Source organism: Boleophthalmus pectinirostris, unplaced genomic scaffold (genome assembly GCF_026225935.1).
Source record: "Boleophthalmus pectinirostris isolate CB_2022bp ecotype Guang Dong unplaced genomic scaffold, ASM2622593v1 HiC_scaffold_19, whole genome shotgun sequence".
NCBI classification, from domain to species: domain Eukaryota; kingdom Metazoa; phylum Chordata; class Actinopteri; order Gobiiformes; family Gobiidae; genus Boleophthalmus; species Boleophthalmus pectinirostris.
In genome coordinates, this window is record NW_026571140.1 from 21,096,456 (window position 1) to 21,120,075 (window position 23,620).

Here is a 23,620-nt window from a genome sequence, read left to right on the forward strand (position 1 = left end):
TTTAAGCAATAGTAATAATAGTACACTACAGCAAGCCACTCAGCCACTGTGGTAATACTGTCTTATGTCCAGTAGAGGGAGACGCAGTACATATGCAACACAATGAACAACCTATTTGAGAGAAGGGAAACAAGATTTTTTTTTTCTAGGTTGCGAGATTGTAAATGAACTTGTTTTTTGAAAATCAGAACATTGTTTTTTTGTGTGTTTTTTGAACGCTTCCTATGATGTAACTGGGACTATGGTCTGTATTTCTGTGCTGACCAGGCCTCCCCCATTGTGGCACTAAAACATCCCCCTTTCCTCAAGGGTTGGCTGAAAGGTCAAGCCCATTCAGGCCGGCCTTTTGGACATTGCTGGGGTCAGTGGGGATGGGCCCATGTGTGGATCGACCAGTGAACCAGGGGTACGCAGATTTCCCTTTTGCCACAGTCCTACCAGCATTCATAACCTGATAATGACTTCTCCCACATTGATCTGGCCGCAGAGCTGACCCCAGCCCACAGTAGGCTGACCATCGCTCCACCCACAAAGAGCACCATATTGGCAGGTGCGAAACTGAATTCTTGATTAATCAAACACCCAGGGGAGGGACTGGGTGGCCATGAATGTGGTCAGCCACACACTTTCTAACGTTATATAATACCACAATAATTTAGACGTCACTATACTCTGAAGATACTTCCCAATTAGCCCTATGACGAAAGGAGTTTCTAAATCCTAAAGTGCTAAGAGATATAAATTTAAAGTAACTGAATGGTTATTTCAAAACAGTAGTTGAGAGATTATAGAAGACATCTAGTATGCCAGGATATACGGGCCAGTAATTACAGCATTTTCACTATAATTGGTGTTATTGCTTATATTTGTCCTTTATTAGACTGGACGTACTGGTTTGGTCATGGTTTCATCCCCTAAACTAGGACAAGAGTATTAAGTCTGTATAATATTTCTGGAAATTTAGGTCAAAGAGAGTCTAGTGTATAATACATAGACTGTATAAACAGTCTATGGTATAATAGTGTAAAATGTAATGAATTACCTCGTATTAACTTTGGAAAAACATACTTTAGGTTACTTTGTGCATCCATAATGAAGCTTCCTAAGAGCCAGTAAACTGATATGAAGCTAATATTGCTGAGATGTATTTATTCCTGCTAGAAATATCTTACAATACAGTTGTATCCTATTGAAATGTAAGTGTAATATTCCTTTTAACTTGTCTGTACTATGATTGGCTGCTGATCACAAATGGGATCTGGCCCACCTTCTGAATAGGGCAGAGCTGTGTGCAGGATGTTCCACGAAGGGGGTCGGTTTCTTCCCACATTGAGAGGTGGATCAATATCAACATTGACACAACAGCTGTCCAGCTCTGACCAAAGCCTTTCTGTAATTGCTGGACCCACTTTTAAAAGACAAGGGCTGAACTCATTTCTATTAGCATTTTTGCCAATATTGGCCATTTGGTGTGGGGGATCTGCTCACATCAATACCGCACCAATCACATTGATAAAGACAAGTCAAAGGTTTCTGTTGGATAGATTCATAAAGTCAACAATAAATAAATACATTAAATATACATACCTAAATGTGTTAATGTTCTCAATAATATTAATTGTTGATCACAATTTATGTATTTGAACTTTTGTTTTTTGGTGTTATATTCAAGGTATGTTCTGGTTCTGTTCTAATTGTATTCTAAGAATAGTTTACACTTCAACTGGTGAAAGTGACATAAAGAAATTGATTTCTTTGTGCTCATTTTACCCAGCACTAACAGAACCACTCAGAATTTCACAGTAAGAATGCATGTTGTTAGTAACAAGAACACTTGTGTGTGAAAAATGCACAAGAGATATAATGCCTGCAGGAAAAGCAATATAATCGACATGCAGACGCAGGTGGTGAACCCTCCACCAGAAAAGTCAGCCATAGAATGTAGCCTATTGAATCAGTGATGGCACCTTAGGTACTGGTTTTGAGGAAACATTTAGGCTAGGTTAGATTTACAGATTTACCCATAGTAGCAACACTTGCAGGCCGCTATTCCATAAGATCATTAGTAATGAGGCTGTTTGTAATTGATACCATATTTGCCTTAAGACCATAAACAGGCAAGGCGGTGTTTTGTTGTTGGTGGCCTAGAGGCCAGTGACTGCTAGGTGGCGCTACAGCTTCATGGCCTGCTGACAGGCGTGATTAATTGAATGTGTCCGTCCTAGTGAGAGACAGGAGCGGGCTGGAGCCAGGGCACCTCTGCACCTCCGAGCCGAGCTGCAGCTCAGTGTCCGCACGGTCCCTCAGGAGAAAGGAGCTATGAGAGAGTAGCGAGTATGCAACGACAATTCAAGTAAATGGCGCCCCTTAAAAGGATTTTAAATCAGCGTTTGGTGTTTTACATCCTCATTCTTCCAATCTCAGGTGAGACATTTAATTAATTAATCAGTTATTGTGTAGTTAACTTAGGCTAGTTACATAGCCAAGACTAGAGTGACCAGAGTGAGCCGACGTGGTCATGTCGAGGAGCGATGTCCAGTGGCTACTGTGAGAACTTCAATAACTTTAACTTTTCATTTTGTGATGTCTTTTAAAACTAGTGTGGGTAATTCTAACTTGCTAACCGAACTAATGAGGGATCCAACTGCATTTCACTTAAGTTTGTAGTTTGTAATTCACTTTATTACACCAATAGCTCACAGAGATGTTTTATTTAGCCTACCAAATGCATAATGTAAAGAACAAGTGGGCCTCTGAATGCCAGAGTATTTAAAACTACACACAGCCACAACTAATTCACACTTTTTACGCTGGGGTGACTAAACGTCACTATGAATTGTATTTTGGGCTGTTTATACATGGTGTATTCTTCTAAGAATGACAATAGTGTTTGGGTTAATTCGGTCTACATCCAGTAAGGAAAAAGTTAATCACTGATAAACAGAATTATAATGCATTTCTCTGGTTTGACCTGTGGTTAGCATTAGTGTGCTTTGCATTCATATATTTCTATATTTTCTTTTTTTTCTACAGGCATTTTATGCTTTAGTGAATTATTTTTTGTCAAAGAACCCCAAGATGTTACAGTAATGCGTAAAGAGTCAGTCATTTTGGACTGTCAAGTGCGTGGCGAGGCCCCCATTGACTTTCAATGGCTCAAGAATGGACTAAAACTGGTGGAGAGTGAGAGGTTGTACCTGCTTTCCAATGGCTCCCTGTTTATTTCGGAGGTGGAGATCAGACGAGGAGACAAATCAGATGAAGGCTTTTACCAGTGCCTCGCTCAGAATAAATATGGAGCAATCCTGAGCCAGAAAGCCCGTGTTACAATCGCAAGTGAGTATGATGATTACCTGATCGTTTTGAGTGTCACCTTAGAAGCCTGTAAGACTACACTGTTTAGAAAGAAAACCTGCCCATTGGTGTGCAAATGAGAAGAGTGAAAGGTTGGTGCAACCCAGGACAGTATTTCTGTTGAAGGATGGCCCTCATTCACTGGCAACTCTTTCATGTTATTGGTCACCAGATGAATTGTTCTTCACTATGCTTTATTTTCCTGTGGTCCATGTGTTCAGGTATTTCAATAGACAGAAAAGCTGTGCATCCAGGGATAGAGTACGAAAGTTGATCAAATATGACTATTTCCCACTTGTTAATGATTTACGAGAAATGTTCCACATTTGACCAACACATTGTCTGTTTAGCTTTCTTTGTGATTGTTTACTGTTAAACATGGACTGACGACTACTATACAAACATTGCCAGAAGTTTTATGAGGTCAGAAAGTCAGAACAGTTTGGACTTATCTGGGTGATTCATAAAAGTAAATATAGACATTACATTGCCCGTAAATCCTCTATATTCCACTTAGTGCACCCTTAATTTTAAGAGGCGATAAATGCAGGCTCCAAGTTTTACTAGTTTTAAACTGTCACTTAGGGCAGCTTCAGGGTCTTACTGGGAGCTCATAAAGTTTGCACAGACCTGAGAAATACGGAGTGGAGGACGCAGTGGTATCAGAGGAGCATGTGGGAGTGTACATACACAAAGGCACGTATGCTTACAAATGTGATGTGCATTTTCCTGGTACCATGACCCAGCCCCGAGGTCTAAATGCCCAAACTTTATTGCAGGTCTTGCCAGGTCAGTTGGAGCTGTGGGGGCTTCACACAATTGTTTTCTGCCTCACTACTCCTACCACAAACCTGAATGGGCTTTCCCTCTGAATGTTTTGTCCTCCATGTCCCCTGGACAGACAAAAAGAGCTTTGGGGGGAAGTTGTCCACTGATCAATCAAGGTTTAATGTGTGGACCCTGCTACATATATTTAGTTGTATATTTAAGAGGCTGCTTCACATTTATATTAAACAAGTACATGCCTAAGACTTTCACTAATCTTTGGGTTACCTTGAAGAACGGCTAAAATATCGCTGCACAGTTAGGGCAGTTAATTTTGTCAGGGCGGTTGATTTTGTCTAGAAATTGCATTTCTCCTTTGCCTTTGTGAAGCAAAGTTGATCAGATTGTTGTAGGTTGTGCTAGAAGTAAATATTTAGGTCTACTGTATTGTGCCCAAACTGCCTTTTGAAAAACTTGTTGCTGTTTTTTCTTAGTGATGATCCTAGGAGCTAATGTTTGTGTAAGACTGGTGTAGTGGAGGGTAACCTTAAACATTTGGTTGCTGAGGCACAAAAGACAGAAAGATTTGGCCTGGCTGAATAGGAATGTGATACATGAGCTGCATCATGTGACATTTGTCAATAGACTTCTGATTGATGACGATCTCAATGGAGAGATGCCTCCTAAAGTTGACTCCCTCTTTTGCCTCCTACATTGAGTGAATGCAGCCCATAGCACGGGGCAGACCACTGCAACACATGTGGCCTAGTGAAGGAGAACATCTCAGTGCAAGCTGACACTTATTTATGCTCAATCTGTGAAAACCAAAAATAACCAAAAATTTTAGAGCAAGAGCTAGAGCAAAATTAAGATGGGATACTAACTAAAACTAAACTAGACTAAATTTGGGATTATAGCAGTTCAAAGGAGCAACTAAAATGACTAAAGCTAAACTAAAATTAGCTTTCAACTAAACCCCAGGTTTTGAGTGGCTGTCTCATATACACCACTAGAAGAAGATTGCTGTGTACCACCAGTACCCATTACAGATTACAGATACAGCATATATGTATTGTACTTTGGGCTAAGTCATGTATTATGTGATTTGGTGGTTTGAACTCGGTCACCCCAAAATTATTTAAGTAAACCTATCTGAACTGTGGAGGAAACGTCACTCCTGAACTCCTGAAGCAACTCCAGACCTGAATCTTGTTTTTCTCCTCTGCTGGACACGAAAGGTTACCATGGGGACCTGAGCAGCAGGCCTAGGGGTCAAAGGTTGTATTAAATAGTTCAATAGATGCACAAGATCTAGCAGAGCAAATTTAATCCATCTCAAATATTTTAAAATGTATTTTCTGTTGCAGAGGTAGTTTTTGAGAAATTGTCCCTTTTGTTGTATTTTGCCTCAGAGTCCTCAGATAAAGCTATACTATCTTACCATATGATCTTCCAAAAGAACAACTATCAGGTCTTTTTATGTAACACACTGTTCTTGGGAGATAGAACAACAATGCAGCCACTGTTTGGGCCGAGTAAACCGCCTCAGATGAATGGTAGTAGAAGTTTGCAGAGGAGATAAGGCGCTGGAGGAGGGGTGGATTCCTGCTCCCAACTTTGCTCCCCCAACAACAGGACTCGTCTTAAGAGGTCACGCTGCCCATGGGAATGAGCCTTTGTTTAGCCAGGCCTATGGTCATTTGACTGTCTTGCACCCCGCTCTGAGAGGGAGCACATCTGCCAGGGGTCTTTTGATTGATAGGGGGTCTTTTTAGTGACATATTGTTTTGTTTTTTAAGTTATCAATACCCCACCATTGTTCTTTGGCATTTAAGGCTAGAACTATTGTCACTTCAAAATAGTATTAATCCTAAAATTAATTAGAGTCATCCAAAGAAAATATAAAAGAACAGAAAAAAGAAAATATTACTCTTTATTATAAATGGCTAATTCTGACTACTGTTTTTGACTTATTGCTTGTTAATCTTGTGAGAAAGCAATATTTTGATATAGAATAGATTTAGGTTTTGTGCAGTCACTTTAGTTATGGTGATTAAGAAGGATCTTTTCATTGCCCTCCTGATGCTTAAGGCTATCAATTTAGCATGCTGACTCCAGGATGAGAAAGAAATGATCAATTTTAATGTTTCCCCTAAAAGATTGGATTCTGGGGGTGGGGTTAGGTTAAAAGTCACTTGGGGAGGAACATCTCTTAGTGACTGCATAGTTTAACAACTCAGTGGTTTCTCTCTGTTACAGCATGAATGACAAAAAAAACTTCATCTGAAGGTTGAAGATCTGTTTAAAATATTGTAGTAAAGTATTGTTTTATGACCAACAGCTGAGGTGTACTTTAACCTCACACAAACTCATAGAAGAATTGGTTCCTGAATTAAGTCTTTGGTCGGCATTTGTAAAGCACCCTGTCCTCACAGCTCAGGATGCACTTAAAAGGGATTTTCACTGTAACTTTCAGGTAGTAGCAATGGCCCATGTTTAAGTGGTGCCACAAAACGATGATAAAGGGGGGCAGGCAAAACTGAGAGGGGTCTGTTAGGATTTGTGTGTCCAGAGGTGAGAGGTTACGTGCAGGGAAATGCAGATGTCCAAGCTGTTTTGAATACTTGTGAGGAAAAGATTGAGGCATTTGTGTGTGTTTTTGTTTGTGTGAGTGGACCAAAAATCATATCTCCATGAAGTATATCCTTCAATATTAGATCAATAACATGATTTAAAGTTAACATATGAATTAATTTAGATTAATGTTAGGTAAGCAGTAATTATAAAGTATGGCAAGTATTAAACCTAACAACAGTGAGTGTGAAGTAAACAGCAACCAGCAACTACAAAGTGGCACGAAGCATTATACAATATAATTAAAATGAATCTTATATATTTACTTAAATTATTTTAGCAGACATTAGATGACTGTAGGTAAATAGTGCCACTCTGTGCTCACTGGCTTTGGCCCAACCCAAGCAGTTATAGATTTTCCACGCTGTGTTTGTAGTTTGTCAATAATCAATGATTATCTTGTTGTTTGTCAATCCCACATCATTGGACTGAATGGAAAGCCAAAGTATAGAAGTAGAGGATCAGTGAACTCATCACTCATGCCCTGTGGACATATCACTTTGATGTAAAGGGCTGTTAATGTGGTGAGTGGGGTAATCCTCCCTCACTCAACCATGAGAAAGACCAAAACACAGTCTCCTAATTTGATTAACTGGTTGAAATGGTCATTCTTGCAAAAGGTATGTTCTATAAAACTGTATTTACACTTAGACTTTTGTTGTACAACAGTACAAATCTGTAGTTTTTATGTTGCTTTTGCCTTCCTGGCTGTCCCTGGTTGTCATTCCCTTAGCTCCCCTGCAGTTTCACACCACTTCCCACTGCCACCCCATACATATCAAAGTATGTAGATTTTATGTAAACATTTTCAAATGGCCATGATATTGTTCTGTTTGCCATACTGTTGAGGGAAATATACGAAAAAAGCAAGTTAAAATACTCATTCTGAACAGTGCTGATAAAACAGAGGAATGTTTTAAGCTCTCCTGTTTTTGATGAACACTTAACTTAACGTCCTCCTCCCCTCTTAGCTCTGTTTCCTTTTTGTTTAGTGTTGATGGCACCAAAAGCCTTGGATATGACCAGAGAGGTTAAAGAGCAACTGAGTGTGTTTGCTCATCCATTACTCAAGAGCTGATCCAGAAAGAAGCTTAGTGACTAGGATGGGACAGAGAGACTTGTAAATGTTATGCTTTGATTATTCTTAAAATAATGCCTCATTATATTTCATGTTTGTAAATAATGTTGTCAAGTTAGGTCAAAATGTTGTTTGGAAATCTTCTAAACAGCTTTACAATTGATTTCCTCTAACATATGACGGACCATAAGCTCCTGCAGCTTTTGAACTCAGAAGGGGGTGGTACTGCAGTAGATGACCTCAGTGACTCCTAGGATTTTATGGCCCATGAGAAACTATTGTCAAAAAGAACATGGAAAATACTGAAACTACCTGAATGAGCTGACATCCAGGTTTGACGATCCTCTTTTAAAGGACTTTTTGTAAACTAATTGGGCTTCATTTGCTGCTGCTCAGCTGGTCACTGACTTGGGCTCAGTTTCAGGGAAACCCAATCCTGCAGGATGTTGCTGCTCCAGTCATCACCTCCAGCAGCACTCAGCAGCTCTGTGACTTTAGGCCACTACATCTGTGTAGGGACCTCCAATAGATTTGTGTTGGATGGTATTAGTTTGGCTGGTGTACTCTCCTACAATAAATAAATAGAGTTGTAAATCATATTATTTTCTTATTCTACCCTGTTGAATTCAGTCTTACTTTTCCACTTAGTTTTCATTGGTCATCAGGTTGTAATCTCTTGCCTCTTTGTGCTTCCGGAGGTATCTCTGCTTTTGCAATCCAGCCCACCTCCATAGTGGTCACTGAAGGCTCAGTGGCTCGATTTTCCTGTAAAATCAGTGCACACCCTCCTCCCATCATCACGTGGGAGCTTAATCGCGTAACATTACCCCTGACTACTGAGAGGTAAGCCCTGTGGTTAATTGTCAGTTGTACATTAACTTAAACATTTAATTTGATTATATTTAAACACTATTTATACTGTCATCACAGAATCACAGTGCTGCCGAGTGGTGTGTTGCAAATTTATGGTGTAAAACAAACAGATGCTGGAAACTATCGCTGTATTGCCACAAACATTGCCAGCCGCCGCCGAAGTGGTGAAGCAACCCTCACTGTTACTCCAGGTTGGTAAAATATATTTTCATAAACCATTCAGTTCCTTTTGAACCAAAACAGTTTCTTAGATAAAGCTTTGCTGTTGTTGTGCAACTGTAGCCCCAAGCCCCCAGGTCCCCCAGAGGCCACGCATTATTACCGGGCCACAGAATGTCTCGGTGGCGTTGCATCAGAATGCTATTCTCGAGTGCATGGCCACGGGCAACCCACGACCCATCATTTCATGGAGCCGAGCAGACAGCAAATCTATTGATGTTTATAACACAAAAGTGCTGGGAAATGGCAACCTCATCATCTCTGATATCAAGCCTCAACACGAAGGGGTCTATCTGTGCAGAGCCACCACCCCTGGCACCCGAAACCATACCATTGCTTCGGCTAATGTCACTGTACTCGGTAAAGAAATACATTTTAACATTTAATATACCACAGAAGAATGCTTTTTTATTACGGTATTATATTTATATACATTTTTTATTTCATAGCTCCACCATCCCTGGTTGAATGGCCAGAGAGTCTAACCCGTCCACGTGCCGGTACAGCTCGCTTTGTATGCCAAGCTGAGGGGATCCCAACTCCTCAAATCACTTGGTTCAAGAACGGCAACAAAGTCCATTCTAACGGCCGCATCAAGATGTACAACAGGTACCATGCCAATAATATGCAAACACAGTGTTTTAACCACTGAAAATAACCCAATTACTGCTGTCTCTACGGCTGCCGTTTCTACGACTACTGTCTGTATTGAGTAGAGAGACACTGAATAATTTATTTGTGTAAATGGGAGTTTTGTTGTTTTGCCAGTAGTTTATTGTGACTACCTATTTAACTGATTGTGTGCATAATTACTGTGATTCTAAGTGGTGGTTTTTAGATATATTTTCTATGGTTTCTCTGTAGCAAACTGGTGATCAACCAAATCATCCCAGAAGATGATGCTATTTATCAGTGTCAAGTGGAGAATGATCTGGGCTCTGTTTTGTCTATGGCACGTCTCATTGTGGTGATGTCGGAGGACCGCCCGAGCGCACCACGCAATATCAGAGCTGACACTGTGTCCAGCTCTGCCATCCTGCTCGCCTGGGAGAAACCTCTGTTCAACTCTGACAAAGTTATCGCCTATTCTGTGCATTATATGAAGGCTGAAGGTAAACTGTGACAAAATCTGTTTTTACATAGGTTTTAATTAAAGTGCTTATTAGTTATGGCACATAGAAGACAGGAGAGAATATGGATTTTGACATTATTCTGTAAAGCGCAGCCCAATAATGCGAAACTTAAAATGTCTCTGTAAAAGAACCAACACTATTATACCACACAGCTAACTTCCTGTAATACTTTAAGCAGCAACAAATACAACACTCAAGAACTGTTGCCTGGCAGCAAAAATGCCATTCAGCTTTTTTTTCTGGTAACTTTAGCTTTTGACAACCAGAGCAACGTCCATACAAAGCAGCATTAAAAAGTCTTCTCCAGTCAGGAAGTGCCCCTAATTATAATCCCACTGACTTGTATTTGTGAATTGAGTACAAGAGAGCACCTGCTGGATTGTGGAGAAATTCCTCTAAACTAATTCCTAAATAAGAGCCATTTAGTGAAAGTATCTGGACTTGATTTTGTGTTTAAGGACACAACTTCTTTATCCCTTTCTCTGAGAACCACTCTTCACTGACATGGAAAAAGTAGAGTTCTGTGGCATTTGCTGTGAATGTATTCACTAATTAGCCCTCATAAAGAATTGTCCCAAAGCTTGCAAGGAAGGGGGTGGAGAATGGTGTGAATTTATAATTTACTGTTATTTTGGTTTAGTGTCTGTGTGTTTGAGGCATTGAATGTTTGTTTTAATATACGATGTACAGATTGTGGCTGTTGTGATCCAGAATCAAACAAACATTTACTATTTAAAATCCATATCAAATTCATTGCGCTGTATTCCTGTATTCCTATATTCTAGAATAATTGTATGTATCTTTGTTTTTATTTGTGAAGGGTTAAACAATGAGGAATATCAAGTAGTCATTGGAAATGATACAACTCGATACATTATTGATGACCTGGAGCCAGCTCGTAACTACACTTTCTACGTGGTGGCCTACATGCCGATGGGAGCCAGCCGCATGTCAGACCACGTGTTCCAGCACACACTTGAGGATGGTGAGAGTCACAATGACAAATCCTGCTCTGCATTTAACCTTAAATTTAGAGTATGTGTTGTTGTTGTAACATTTTCTGTAAGTGAATAATTTGACATGTAATAATCATGAGAAGCAACAATCAGCTTTATGTTAACCTGTTTACTATCCAAACCCAAATCCACTTAATTTATAAAACACATTTTAGAAATACACAGTTTCCAAAGTGTTGCACAGAGACAGAGTAACAATAAAAAGTAAAAGAAAAATTTAATTTTCAATTAAGCATCTCTTAAATCAGAATTGACTTGAAGAATAAAGCTGGTGAAATTATATAAGGCTGGTTCTGCACAGTGGAGGACTGACAGTCCTTGTGTTCTTGGATAAGAAATTAAACTTTTAACCATTTGCATTACTCTGATTGACTTGAAGAACAATCAGTGTAAAAGTCTCAACATGTGGAAACCCCTGTTGAAAAAAACAACTGATTAACAAAACATTTTTAAGAAATATGTGTTGATTATTACAGTTCCCCTGCGAGCCCCTGAGCTCAGCTTGACCAGCAACAGCCCCTCAGACATCCAGGTGTCATGGCAGCCACTCCCCGACAAACTGAGTCGAGGACAAATCTTGGCCTACCGCTTGTCGTACCGCACCAGTGCTGAGAATGCAGTTACACAGATGGAGTTTCCGGGACAGAAAACTCAGCATCTCCTGGAAAACCTACAGCCGGACACCATATACCTCCTGAGGCTTGCTGCGGCCACCAGTGTGGGGTGGGGTGAGCCCTCAGCGTGGACCTCTCACCGCACGCCAAAGGCATCCAGCACTCAGGGTATGACAAGCCTTTTTCATAACCTTTGGGCAGCCATTGGATTCAAAAAGCTTAATTCAAATTAATATATAACGGAATGAAAGGTTTTCTGGATAATCTTGTTAGGACGTTGTGTTTGCTCCTCTCTGACCTATGCCCTCCACTTTCAGAAACACTGGAAGCGCTTCAGTCATGGGCCATAAAGTGTACTAAAGGCAGCTTAGCACTACTTCTAAAGGCTGTGGGGGATGGGAGCATTAATTTTTACAATCCACAAATATTGTTTTGTTTTTCCACTTTCAATGTTGTATTGCTTAACTTAAAATGTGGGGCAGGATTGGTGCCTCCTGCTGTGTGAGAGTGTCAAACAGCTGCTATTTTCACTTTTAAAGAAAGGGACTTGCCACCGATGAGACTGTCCTACTTTAAATGTGCCTCAATCACAGTATCGGATATTGTGTGTTCTTTATACAGTTCCTCGATCTCCTGAGCTACATTTGGAGTCCCTTAACTGCACCACTATAGTCGCCCGATGGCAGCTGGTGCAGAGAAACGCAGTCAGTGTCCAGGGCTACAGACTGTTTCACCATGAGGAGAGCCAGCCTGAGAGTGCTCCAATACAGCTCCGTGCCTCTGTCAAATCCCACACTATCAGTGGTCTTGGTAAGCCCATCAACACCTACTCCTCCTAAATCTGATATATTTATCTCATTGTAGAAGGGAAGTTGATAATACAAACACTGTTCTCATTTTAATACTTTTTATTTGTACTTTTTCAAAGTTTAACAGACATACATAACAGTACACAACAATCTCTGGGGTTCTAAAAAAATAGCACACTATGCATTGGAGTGATCTTATGTAAATAATCCATTCTGACTATTACTTCTCAAATTTAGCAAGTTTCATTTTCAAATAATAGGTCATTTTTTTTACATCACATACATTTATCCATCCATTGTTTAAATTTTAAATGGTCACACTTCAACAAATTCCTTGTTATAACTTTCTGGTTAGTCATATGCATCACTTTAAACAAACAGATGTCCTCAATTCGAATATTCTTGTCAAGCAATAAGTACATCATTACAAAGTCTGTTCCTAAAATAATGGTTTATTCAAGTGTATCTTGTGTTGACAATTTTATATTTTTTAACAATACTATCACATTTTTATTTTATTATTATATTATTATATTAATTGTTACAAGGTCACAAATGCCCAAACCAAAACTAAGTTTACTTAAATATACTTATACTTATACTATACTATACACCAGTTTTTGGGGCTTGGTTAAAACACACATCATACTCCTCCCACCCCTGTGCGGTATATTCTGTTGAGTTTCTTTTCAGCAGCTGACCAGAGCTGCTATTGGCTTATCGTGGCCTTTGGGTCAGATTCATTTTGGCTTTCTTTCTTTGTGAGAGAAGAAGGGTCTCGGGCCAGTGTAGTGGACAACTGACCATCTGTGGCCAGAGGGGTCAACCAGGTGGCCAGCAGCTGACTTGTAAATCACCATGAAGTTGTTAGAAAGAAATGAACAGTGAGGAGGCACTGTAAATTACAAAAAGTGTGAAGTTTACTGTCACTTACTTTTTATTTAAAGCTGTATTAATATATGATTACTTTAATATAGACAAATCAGATGAAAAAAAGACATCATAGAAATAGATAATTATTTTATGTAGATACTGATTAAAATGACACAGCTTTAGCTTTATATTCCAATAAAATAAAAGACATACAGATGTTTTGTAATGTTCTGTTTAAATAAAAATTAGCTGTTTTGTGAAGAATATTCATTAAGTGTTTTATGATAGCGTGGCTGAAGGAGCATTGACTTCAAAGGCTCCATTGTGTTGGGCTTAGAAAGGCACAAAGCTGGTTTATTGCCCTATGCCTAAAGGAAATGCATCCTGTCAGTAACTGCTGTTTCAACAATGTTGGTCTCAGGCACTGATTAACCAGCATTTTACCTTTGTGAAAAAAAATCATTTTTTTCTTTCAGGAAAGAAACATTTTGTTAAAAGTTTGTATTTATTAATTTCTATTTCATTTACCTTTATTGCGTATGTTTGTGTCTGGTCAACAACTAAAGTGTATACAGTAGTTGCTTATCTATGGACTACATACAGTGTTCATTATGTGAACAGGTCATCTTCACATAATGTAATTAACTCAGTGCTTGTAGTGGGCTGTTCTGTGTGCACAGCCTCTGCGTTGACGATAGCATTGATTTCAGGTGTACAGTAGGGACAGCTGATTCAGCTAAGGCCGCTGCAGAAGGACATGTTCACAGCTTGAATAATGGTCGCAGTTCAAAGGATTAAAAGCAAATCATGAGACACAGGAATGTATGCTGGGTTTCGCTTATGAGAAGAAGTGTCAGCGCCACATGAACCTGTTGGCACCAGACTTCACTCTGTGCATATGTAGATTTATCTCATGGCGTCAGGCTTGTCCTGTCCCACATGCTTTCTCTTAATTTCACTGTAGGAAGGGTGCTCTGTCTGAGATCTCATGGGCCTTAGTTCACCACTTTGAAAAGACATTTTCTTCTTATTTACTGTGTGGGTATGTGCCTTTGTGTTGATTTGTGGCAGCCTGAGCAAAAGGGGAGAAGCAGAGATGATAGATGTGAGTGTGAGGGTTCATTTTGGGAGCTGACATTTATGGCCCCTGTTCAAGCCTGGCTTGCTGCGGCCTGGGGGGCCTTATAGGGCAGAACAAAACTTCAGAGGCCAACAGGATCTGCGTTTTCGCTCTAAAAAGGTGACCACAAATGGTTGAAATATGTCCTTTAATGCAAAGAGAATAATTTATGAGTGTGGACCCGTGGGAGTTTGGCTCAGTGGATAATGTCCAGGAATGGCATAACAGGACAGGATATTGCTTTCCAAGAACTACTGTGTTATGCTGTATGTACTTACCGAATGCTCACTTTGAAGTTGATTGATTTTACAGAAGAACTTACAGTTAATGTCTATGTGTATTAAGTGTAGTAAATGTATATAATACTTTTTCATGATTTTCTAATTATTACTTAATTTGGTAGAGTAATACTGGTGTTAAATATTAATATGAAGAAAATAGTGCAATACTAAGTACTAAAACATATTGGTGACTTAGGAGTTATTCCACCCATATGCAAAGTTACATGAAAATGTGTGTAAACATTTTCATTATTAATTAGTAAAATAATGGTGTTGTCATACATATTTATTCATCAGATAGTGATTATGATATTGGCAAGAAAAAAGTATAATTATTAATGACACTGTAATGAAATGGGTAGTCCTATGTAAAATGTCAACAGACTATAGCGTCCAGCAGAAGCCTGTGCTGTATTGTCAAAATAATTATAAAACTATCTCTGTTCCGATAAGTTCCATCAGGGAACCTATTGTCAAAAGTTCCCTGATGGAGTCAAAAAAGTGTTTTTGACTTTGGTGTTTCTCGTTTTTTCCACTAACTTCTAACGATGGACCCTCCCCCTCACAGAGACCCTCCTTTTGCAGGATTTAGCTTGCCCAGATTCCATGTCAAAGGTCATGGCCCAGATGTCAAAGCCTCTTCTCTCCCTGAGCTCCTCTCTCGCATAATTAAGACAGTTCATTGTATTGTGACCTGGGTAGAGGTTCAAACTACATCCCTGTCCCTTTTAGAGTGGACACTAAAAAAGTATGCATAATTATACAAACTTGGCATACTCATTCATTGCTCTCTACAAAGATGATGCAGTACAAAGTGAAAAGTTAGCTGAAGAATTGTATCAAGCCTTTCTCATTTCGGTATGCTTCATATACTTAGTATTCTGTGCATTTTGTTTATACCAGTGAATCATTGAGGCAGGTCCTTAGGCAAAAGGAAGTGCATCTCGTATTGCACATGATGACCTCAGATTCTTTCAGAGTTTTATCTCGGCTTGACCCTATGGCCCTGGGCTGGCTCCAGTGAAACCCGTCAGAGCTGTATGGGGGTTCAAGTAGCTCTGCTCCACCCTTAAAAAAATGTCCACCCACCCGGGACACACATTCATCCCCTGTGGTCTAACTCCTCTTTTAAGCCCCCAAATATTTTTCAGTGGCACTATGAACATGTGTTTTGTGCTCAGAGAAATAATAAAAATAAACTGTTTAATATGCGATATGCCCAACAAAAGTCTAAGGTCACAAAGTTTCTAACTCTGACAAAAGTTTGTCACTTTATATGCATTTTTTATGTATATAGTTATCAATGAAAACATTTTACAGAAGAAAGTATTGTACAGCTGCTCAATTAACTGCAATTAAATTGAAATCATATTTGAATTATTTATTTATAATTATTATTAGTTTTTTCATTGACATTTCTCTTGTCTATTTCTATTTTCATATTCATTTTAAAATTTGAATCCCGATATCAAAACTTAAATTGCAAATTTCTCTGACAATACAATAATAAAACATACACATAATGCCACAGTGTAGGGTCATGGAACTTATTATTTAGTTTAATCATTACACTTAGCATAAGTAAATGAGGTGGGGTTTGGTCAAGCGACTATTGTGGTGCACAGGTCTCCAGGGTCAGTGTGGCCTGTGATTCCCTGTTGACCATCCGCTGTGTTGTCCTCAGGGATTTTGTCCCTGGTTTTAACCCCTCAGTTCAGATCTGAATAGGAGTGTCCACTGGCCTGCTGACCACAGACCAGCCGGCCAGAGCAGGGCTGGAGAAAGGCCTTTAGGATTTGTGCTGAAAAGGTTGACATTGATGGATATAGGAGCTCCCTGTTCTGATTGGTTTAGGCACTGACCAAAGGACTGACCATACTGAGCATCTGTTCCTTTGCTGCGCCAAAACAAGAGACCCCTAGTGACCTCACACCCACTGAGATCAAGTCCTTTTCTAAACTTTATAATCTTTATTTTTTCAGTAAATAATTTTTGTTTTCATGTTTCTTTTGCAGACCCAAGGAAGAAGTACCATGTAAAACTTCTAGCCTATAACTTTGTTGGAGATGGTTACCAGGCTGACCAGACCATTAGTACTCCGAGCTGTGTCTGTGAGTATCTCTTTAATGAACACATCATTATCACATGTGGAGACTAAACCTGTACACATACTCAACTGAAATGCTCCCTCCTTCCAATACTAGAGCACTGTGCTGTGAGTTTCACTGTACTGTATGTTTGATAAATTTTTTTGTTCCAGCTGTTCGAGATCGCCTGGTGCCCCCTCCGCCCCCGCCTCACAATATTTACGCCAAAACCAACAGCTCGACAGCCGTGTTTCTGCACTGGGGTCGTCCTGCCTTCACCTCCCACCATCCAGTCAACTACACTATCCGCTGCAACCCCGTGGGCCTGCAAAATGCCTCTCTGGTGCTCTACCTTCAAACGTGAGCCCAAACATTTTATCTTCATTATTGGTATTCAGAAGAGCATAGATTGACTCAACAAATTTGAAGTTGTTCTCAAGCTGGAAATGCTAGGCTTATTTCAAACCACACAAAAATCATCACAAATCTTAATCTGCATTTTTTAATTTCATCTATACCAGATATTTGTATTTGTAAACTCATATTTCCACTGTCTTTCCTCTGCAGGGGCGAGCAGAATCTTGTGGTGAAAGATCTTGAGCCAAACACCAGATATGAATTTGCAATCCGTCTTCATATCGACCAGTTGTCCAGCCCCTGGAGTCCTGTAGTTTATCAAAGCACTTTGCCTGAAGGTAAGAGAGAGATCATTAAATGAGATATTTAGATATTTATGTAATAATATAGATGGTTTCTCAGTTTAATTTTTTATCCTTCCCTATACAGCTCCAACAAAGCCGCCGTCTAATGTTAAAGTGAATCTGATTGAGGAGGACACTGCTTTGGTCTCTTGGAAAAGTCCAGATGAGCCAAATATGTCTGTGACGCGGTACACCATCCTCTTTGCCTCTAAAAAGGAATGGCTTGCTGGCCAGTGGCAGGTCCTGCAAAGAGAGGGTAAGGACAGCGCTTTTGGTTTTGTGTAAAACCAATTAGAGCATCTTAATGATGACTCTGCTAACTACGGACAATTGACTAGCTAAACTGATTCAGAAAAACAGTTCATAAGAAATACATGCTACCCTACATGCTAATCCTGTTCTTGTCTAACAGTGGGTAAAATAATTAAGAAAATAAAATAGAAAGATAGATAGCTAGAAAGATTCATAGAAAAAGTTGTAAAACTATTGGGATGTGAGAGTGTTTTATAAGCAGGAAACACAAAGCAGACTTTGAATGCCATTGGTGCAGGGGTCAAATGTGAACCTGTTGTAAAAACAGTTTCTGAAAGCACAAACTGTGTGGTAGTGTGTAGTAGTGTGCTGTGAACCATGCTTTCCACATTAGTGCTTTTTGTGCTCACCAGCACTTATATCTCATTAACTAGATGAACAAAAGTTTCCACAAAATGCTACAAATAATTACTACGAACTTACTTATTAATTTAGAAAATAATGTATGCTTATGTGTAATATTCAGTTATTCTCTAAATCACAGGTGTCAAACATAAGGCCTGGGGGCCAGATCCGGCCCTCCAAGACCTTTAATGTGGCCCTTGGGTGATTTTCTACTAAAATATTTTAATTATATTTTCTATTAAAATATTGGTAATTTTCTGCGGGGCTGAGCATAGCAGCGTCTCCAGTTTCTCTGTGCGTGGCCTTTCCCACCAGAGCAGCACAAATGAAGACTTGTCTCTTTCCAAACGCTCTTAAAGGACGATCATTTTGATTGTTGACCGTGACACCCTCATCAGAAAAATGTCCAACATGAGAAAAGTGGAGCTGAGTGCAGAATTTTCCAAGAAAAATTGACTTATTCCTGTTTGCATACAAGTTATTGTTAAAACATTGTGTTGAAATTGAATTTTTCTTCAAGTTTCAGGTTGTTCATGATATTATAATATTATAATAAGAAAGAGTTCATCAATTAAAAAATATTTCTGTAATAGATTTGCATTTCCCTGCACAAATATTTGAACTTATTGTTATTTTTGGGGTTTATATGACATGAGTTTTCTGATCCGGCCCCTTTGGGATCAAAGTAGGTTGGATACGGCCCCCGGACCAAAATGAGTTTGACACCACTGCTCTAAATGTTGTTGGGTATCATTTCCATTTGAGTCATATAAAAATAGTGTAATAAAAGACAATGCAAATTTATTTGTACAGCACTATTCCTACAAAGTAATTCAAACTGTAAAACATATACATTTGCTGAGCCCCGTCTGTTATTCTTAAATAAATCTTATTTCATGCACAGGGAGCATCACTATGGCGCTCCTGGAGAACCTGAAGCCTGGTCAGGTGTATTTGGTCAAAGTTTCTGCCTCCAACAACATGGGTGATGGGCCATACTCTCCAGCTGTGGAACTGACTGCTTTATCCTCCGCACAAAACCCACGTCTCTCACACGACTCCACAAGTCAGTGATGCCACAAAAGGCAATAAAGTTTTTGTAAAATATGAAGTATATGCTCAAGTTTCGTTTGCTTTGCAGTGTTTTCCGATGGTTTCTACCACTTGGACCAGAAGTCTATGACTGGAATCACCATTGGAGTCTGCATTGCACTCATTTGTATCATTATCTGTGTTTTCGTCCTGGTCTGCCGCGGAAATAACAGGTATTAAATACTTTTTCAGTTTGAACCAAGTTTAAAGGAGACATTTTATGCAGAGCCGACTTTTAAACATGCTATAATGGTTTTCTCTCATCATAAGCCTGAAATCTGTATTTGGAATGATTCATGCATGTTTGAGTAATCTTGCAATTGAGGCTTCAGTGCTTAAATTTAGTTTTCATCTACCTCTTATTCCCACTCACTACCAAAAAGCAGTTGATTCCCAAAAATAAAAATACATTGCTGCTAATATGTCTTCCTTAAATATAAACTATGACCTCTAAAAAATGAATAAATTTTTGTCTGAACAGAAAATTTTCAGCAGTGAAGCAGTATGGACCAGCACATGCCCCCCCCTCATCAGCGGCAGTCCGACGTGGGTCAGAGGAACAGGTTGAAAATGGAGATGTGACTGTGCCCATGATGAACCACTTCATTGATGCCAAGGTATTTTCACAAAAATGATGCATATCTTAAATTATGTGTGAAATATAGTTTTCAATATATGTTTTGGTTTATAGGGTGGAACAAACCTCATGATAAATGCACTTGGTCCTGTTCAGGCCAGCACTGAAAAGAAAAGTGATTGGTTTTCTTTCAACAAGAGAGATAAAACAAGCAGCAAATCTCCACAGGTGTGTCAAAAATGTTAAAGATAATTTAAAATATATATCAAGTTGTAACACAAATTGTATCTGCCTGTAGAGCAACAGACACCAGTCCTTGCAGTACCAGCCTGGCACCACAGTTCTGACTTATGATGAAGAGCTGTCCATGTCTCGAGACCAGCCAGTATCTTTGGAGGCTTTACTTGGACATCGCACGGACACTGAAGGCTCATCCGGTAGTGAGGGCAGCCACGGGACAGGAGACTCCGGGCGCTACTCTCATGACGAGACAGAGCTCACCAACCTGTCATCTGGTCCAGGGAGTCGGCCGCCATCTTTAACTGACGAAGACAGTGGAGACAACGGCTTGAATCAAAACTCGAGTGAACTGAAGGAGGCTACAAGGACTGACATGGAGGCTATTGACGTGCGCTGAGAATGGCCACAAAAACAGCTCTGCACTTCCCCCCCCCCCGAATGTGTGGTAATGTATGAATGGGAGTAAAACAGTGCAGTGGCAGCAGTTGAATATTCAGGAAATAGAAATAGCGGCTATGCTTACCAAACAAGCTGATACTATCTGAATTCTGGAGTTATCCGATTATTGAAATGTCATAAACAGTTACATCGGATGTGAGTAATCTGATTTCTCTCTGATTGCTCACACCTCTCTGATTGACAAGAACCACCTAATGTGGCAAGAATAAGAATAAAAGAGAAAAGATTAAAAAATGTTTAAATTGAAGGAATGATTTTAAATTTCTTTCAACTCTATGTCTTTCAAATACAACACACAAAATCAAACTAAATTATTTGCTTATCAGATTATTCTAGTTATCTGATTTATACAGGTCGTGTAAATCCAATCCAATCTGAAAATAATTTGCCAGGTTATACAAATCTATAAGTACAATGAGGTCTGCTTGCTGCAACTGCACTGTTAGCCTCAGTATGAATGTGTCATGTGGATGTGAGAAAAGGGTCCAAATTACCTTATGACAAGGAGGTCAATAGTTATACAAGACTCTCTTTTTCAATGTCTTTTCAATAGTTTGTTTTATATTTTATTTGTGGAAAAAATCTCACCCATCATGAATGTCTAAAACAATGTCAAGAATGGAAACATGCTTGACTTTATTTAAAAGAGTTTATCACTGGAGCAAAAGGGAAGAGTAGGCCCTTTTTTGCTGATTTTCTACCTGTGTTTACCTCAGGGTAGACTTCTACTGTATTTAATTACTACTTTTACCTACGTTATGTGAGTAGCTGCTTTGCTTACTTCACATTTGATACTTCCTGATTACCTTTTCTTACTTTGTTTCTTGTTTGTTGGATGGTAAGGGCACAGCAGTGTACACTCCACTGTTGTGTTGACTGAAGAATTTAGGACACAACTCCAAATTTCTCTCCTAAAATGGAGTTAATGAGCCAGTATTAGTCCTTTTCCGTTATTAAGTAATGGAAAACAAGTGAATGTCTGCCTGTTTGTCAATGTGCATCTGCCCTTGCTGTTTTATACTACCTCTTTAAAGAATTTATTTTATTGACTTTTTGTTTTCCTAAACTCAGGGAACAAGGTTTAGTACAATTTGAAAAGCTGTGTAAGATGTTACATGGTGATTTGACAGGGTATTTATGTACTAAACCGCTGTAGTAATTGCCTATATATGTGAATGTATCTGGACTGAGTGAGCCAGTTGCTCAGATGATTGTGATGCCCTCCATCGCAATTACTCCTCAGGTTCTAAATGGTTTGTGTAAAAACAAGCCCATCTTCCTTTTTATTCAGAAGTAATACACACCAGAAGTGCTTGAAACGGTCTGTCGCTTTATAATTGGCCTTAATGCACAAAGCACTCTCAGCTCCCAAAACCAAAGCTAATCTTTCTGAGGGTGAACTTTGTGTAAAGATGCAACACAAAGAATGTAGGAGCATTAAATGGAGGTGTGAATCAGTTGTGTGGAGAAGTGAAGAAAAACAGAATACAATAAACCTTTTACAGCATAAAACTATATTTTTGTTAGAAAGTTTGTGCCACCCAGTACATGTGTAGTTACAGTAGTTTTGTTTCGCTGTAGAGTAGATAAAGATTAGCACTTGTCTGCCGAATAGTTTAGCATTGTAAGCCAATGTGCATCGGTGACTGCCTGATAAGTTGTTTGCTTTTTGAGTTTTATTTTAGATTCTTGTCTAATCCCTGGCAGAAGGTTACTGAGCTATGTGAAATATTTCTTTCAGACCAAAGATAAAGGCTGCCTTGAGGTGCCTTGCACATTAGTGGCCTTACCCGTGATCAGATGAGCGAGAGTTGCGGGGTGACTCTAAATAAGTGCCCATGAAATGTAAGGGCACTTTATGAAGATGGAGTGACAATTAATAATCAGTATTATGCACCAAACTAAATCAGTCTATCAGTTCCCTCCACGCTGTTGCACACAATAGGTGAATTTTATATTGAGTAAGACAATTTATTATGCAGTTACCTGCGTTGCAACGGTGCAGTGATGTGTATGAAACACTAGACCAGAAAGTACAATATCTTAAATATAGAGATAAATTTAAATCCACTCAACCAAATATGTTAATATGTTCACACAAATGCCTTGAACACAGTGAAAATGCAGTATTACCTTTATTTCCAGTGTTAATCACATTGGTGGCTACAGTGTTTTCACATTGCTGTATTTAATCAGAGGGTTCTGGAGAGGATTCAATCAGGTGACACAATCAGTTTAACTTTCTTTTGAAAAGCAAACAGAGGAAACCAAAGATTATTTTATAGGGTCACCGTTGCATATTGGCATGAGATGTGTAATCATGCCTGGAAGCAATGATAAAATGCAATGTATTGTACAAAATGAAAGCAGGATTTGAAATGGTACTTAGTTTATGTAGATCCTTTACACACATTTTATTGTTTTGTTATTTTCTCACATTTTGTTTCAGAAATAATGGAAAGTTGATTTTATACGTTTGTCTTTTTCCAGTATTCCTGTATTTATTCCAGTGGCTTTGAAGGCACCATTCAGAATCTAAAATCATTTATTGATTGGATTGTCTGTACAAATTGTTTGAATTCATTTCAGCTGTCACCTGATTTTCAACTGGGTCTTCTAGCAGTCTAGTTAGTCCACAGTAATCTTGTCCATTTCTGTGAGAACAATGAAAAATGACCTGGGATTTGCTCAAGTTCTCTTTCATCTTTTAAATTGTGCTTTTATTTGTTTTTGTAAGCATGTAATTTAAAGGGGAACATTAGGAGGCCTCATCTGTCTTTGGCTTGTGCAGTTGTGTTGAGTGCTGAAGGTAATTAAGTTAAACTCAGGGAGACCCACAGCCTCAATGGAGGAGCAGGCTTCTTAAAAATGAATGTATTTTGTAATTATTTACCCTGTTTATGCTTTTTATTTGACATTTTGCATTTAGGTCCAACAATGTTTAGGAGATTTTAGACAAATGAAAGTATGATTCTCAATTTTAAATAAAAATATGGAATACATTTGTCAAATTGCGTTTTCTTTCTATATCTACAGTT

The 23,620-nt window shown here is 39.0% G+C and overlaps 1 protein-coding gene across 1 annotated transcript; it reads left to right on the plus strand.

Annotated features, from left to right (window-relative positions):
• The first annotated feature begins 2,247 nt into the window (after positions 1–2,247).
• Positions 2,248–23,531, plus strand: prtga (protogenin homolog a (Gallus gallus)). The gene is made up of 19 exons (XM_020941451.2): positions 2,248–2,424; positions 3,034–3,336; positions 8,530–8,674; positions 8,762–8,895; positions 8,987–9,283; positions 9,373–9,532; positions 9,788–10,035; positions 10,877–11,041; positions 11,549–11,854; positions 12,308–12,496; positions 16,785–16,880; positions 17,030–17,216; positions 17,424–17,551; positions 17,643–17,813; positions 19,119–19,280; positions 19,356–19,479; positions 19,788–19,923; positions 19,998–20,111; positions 20,182–23,531. The coding sequence occupies exons 1-19, from the start codon at positions 2,358–2,360 to the stop codon at positions 20,518–20,520; spliced, it is 3,471 nt and encodes a 1,156-aa protein (XP_020797110.1). The 5' UTR covers positions 2,248–2,357; the 3' UTR covers positions 20,521–23,531.
• The last annotated feature ends 89 nt before the right edge of the window (positions 23,532–23,620 follow it).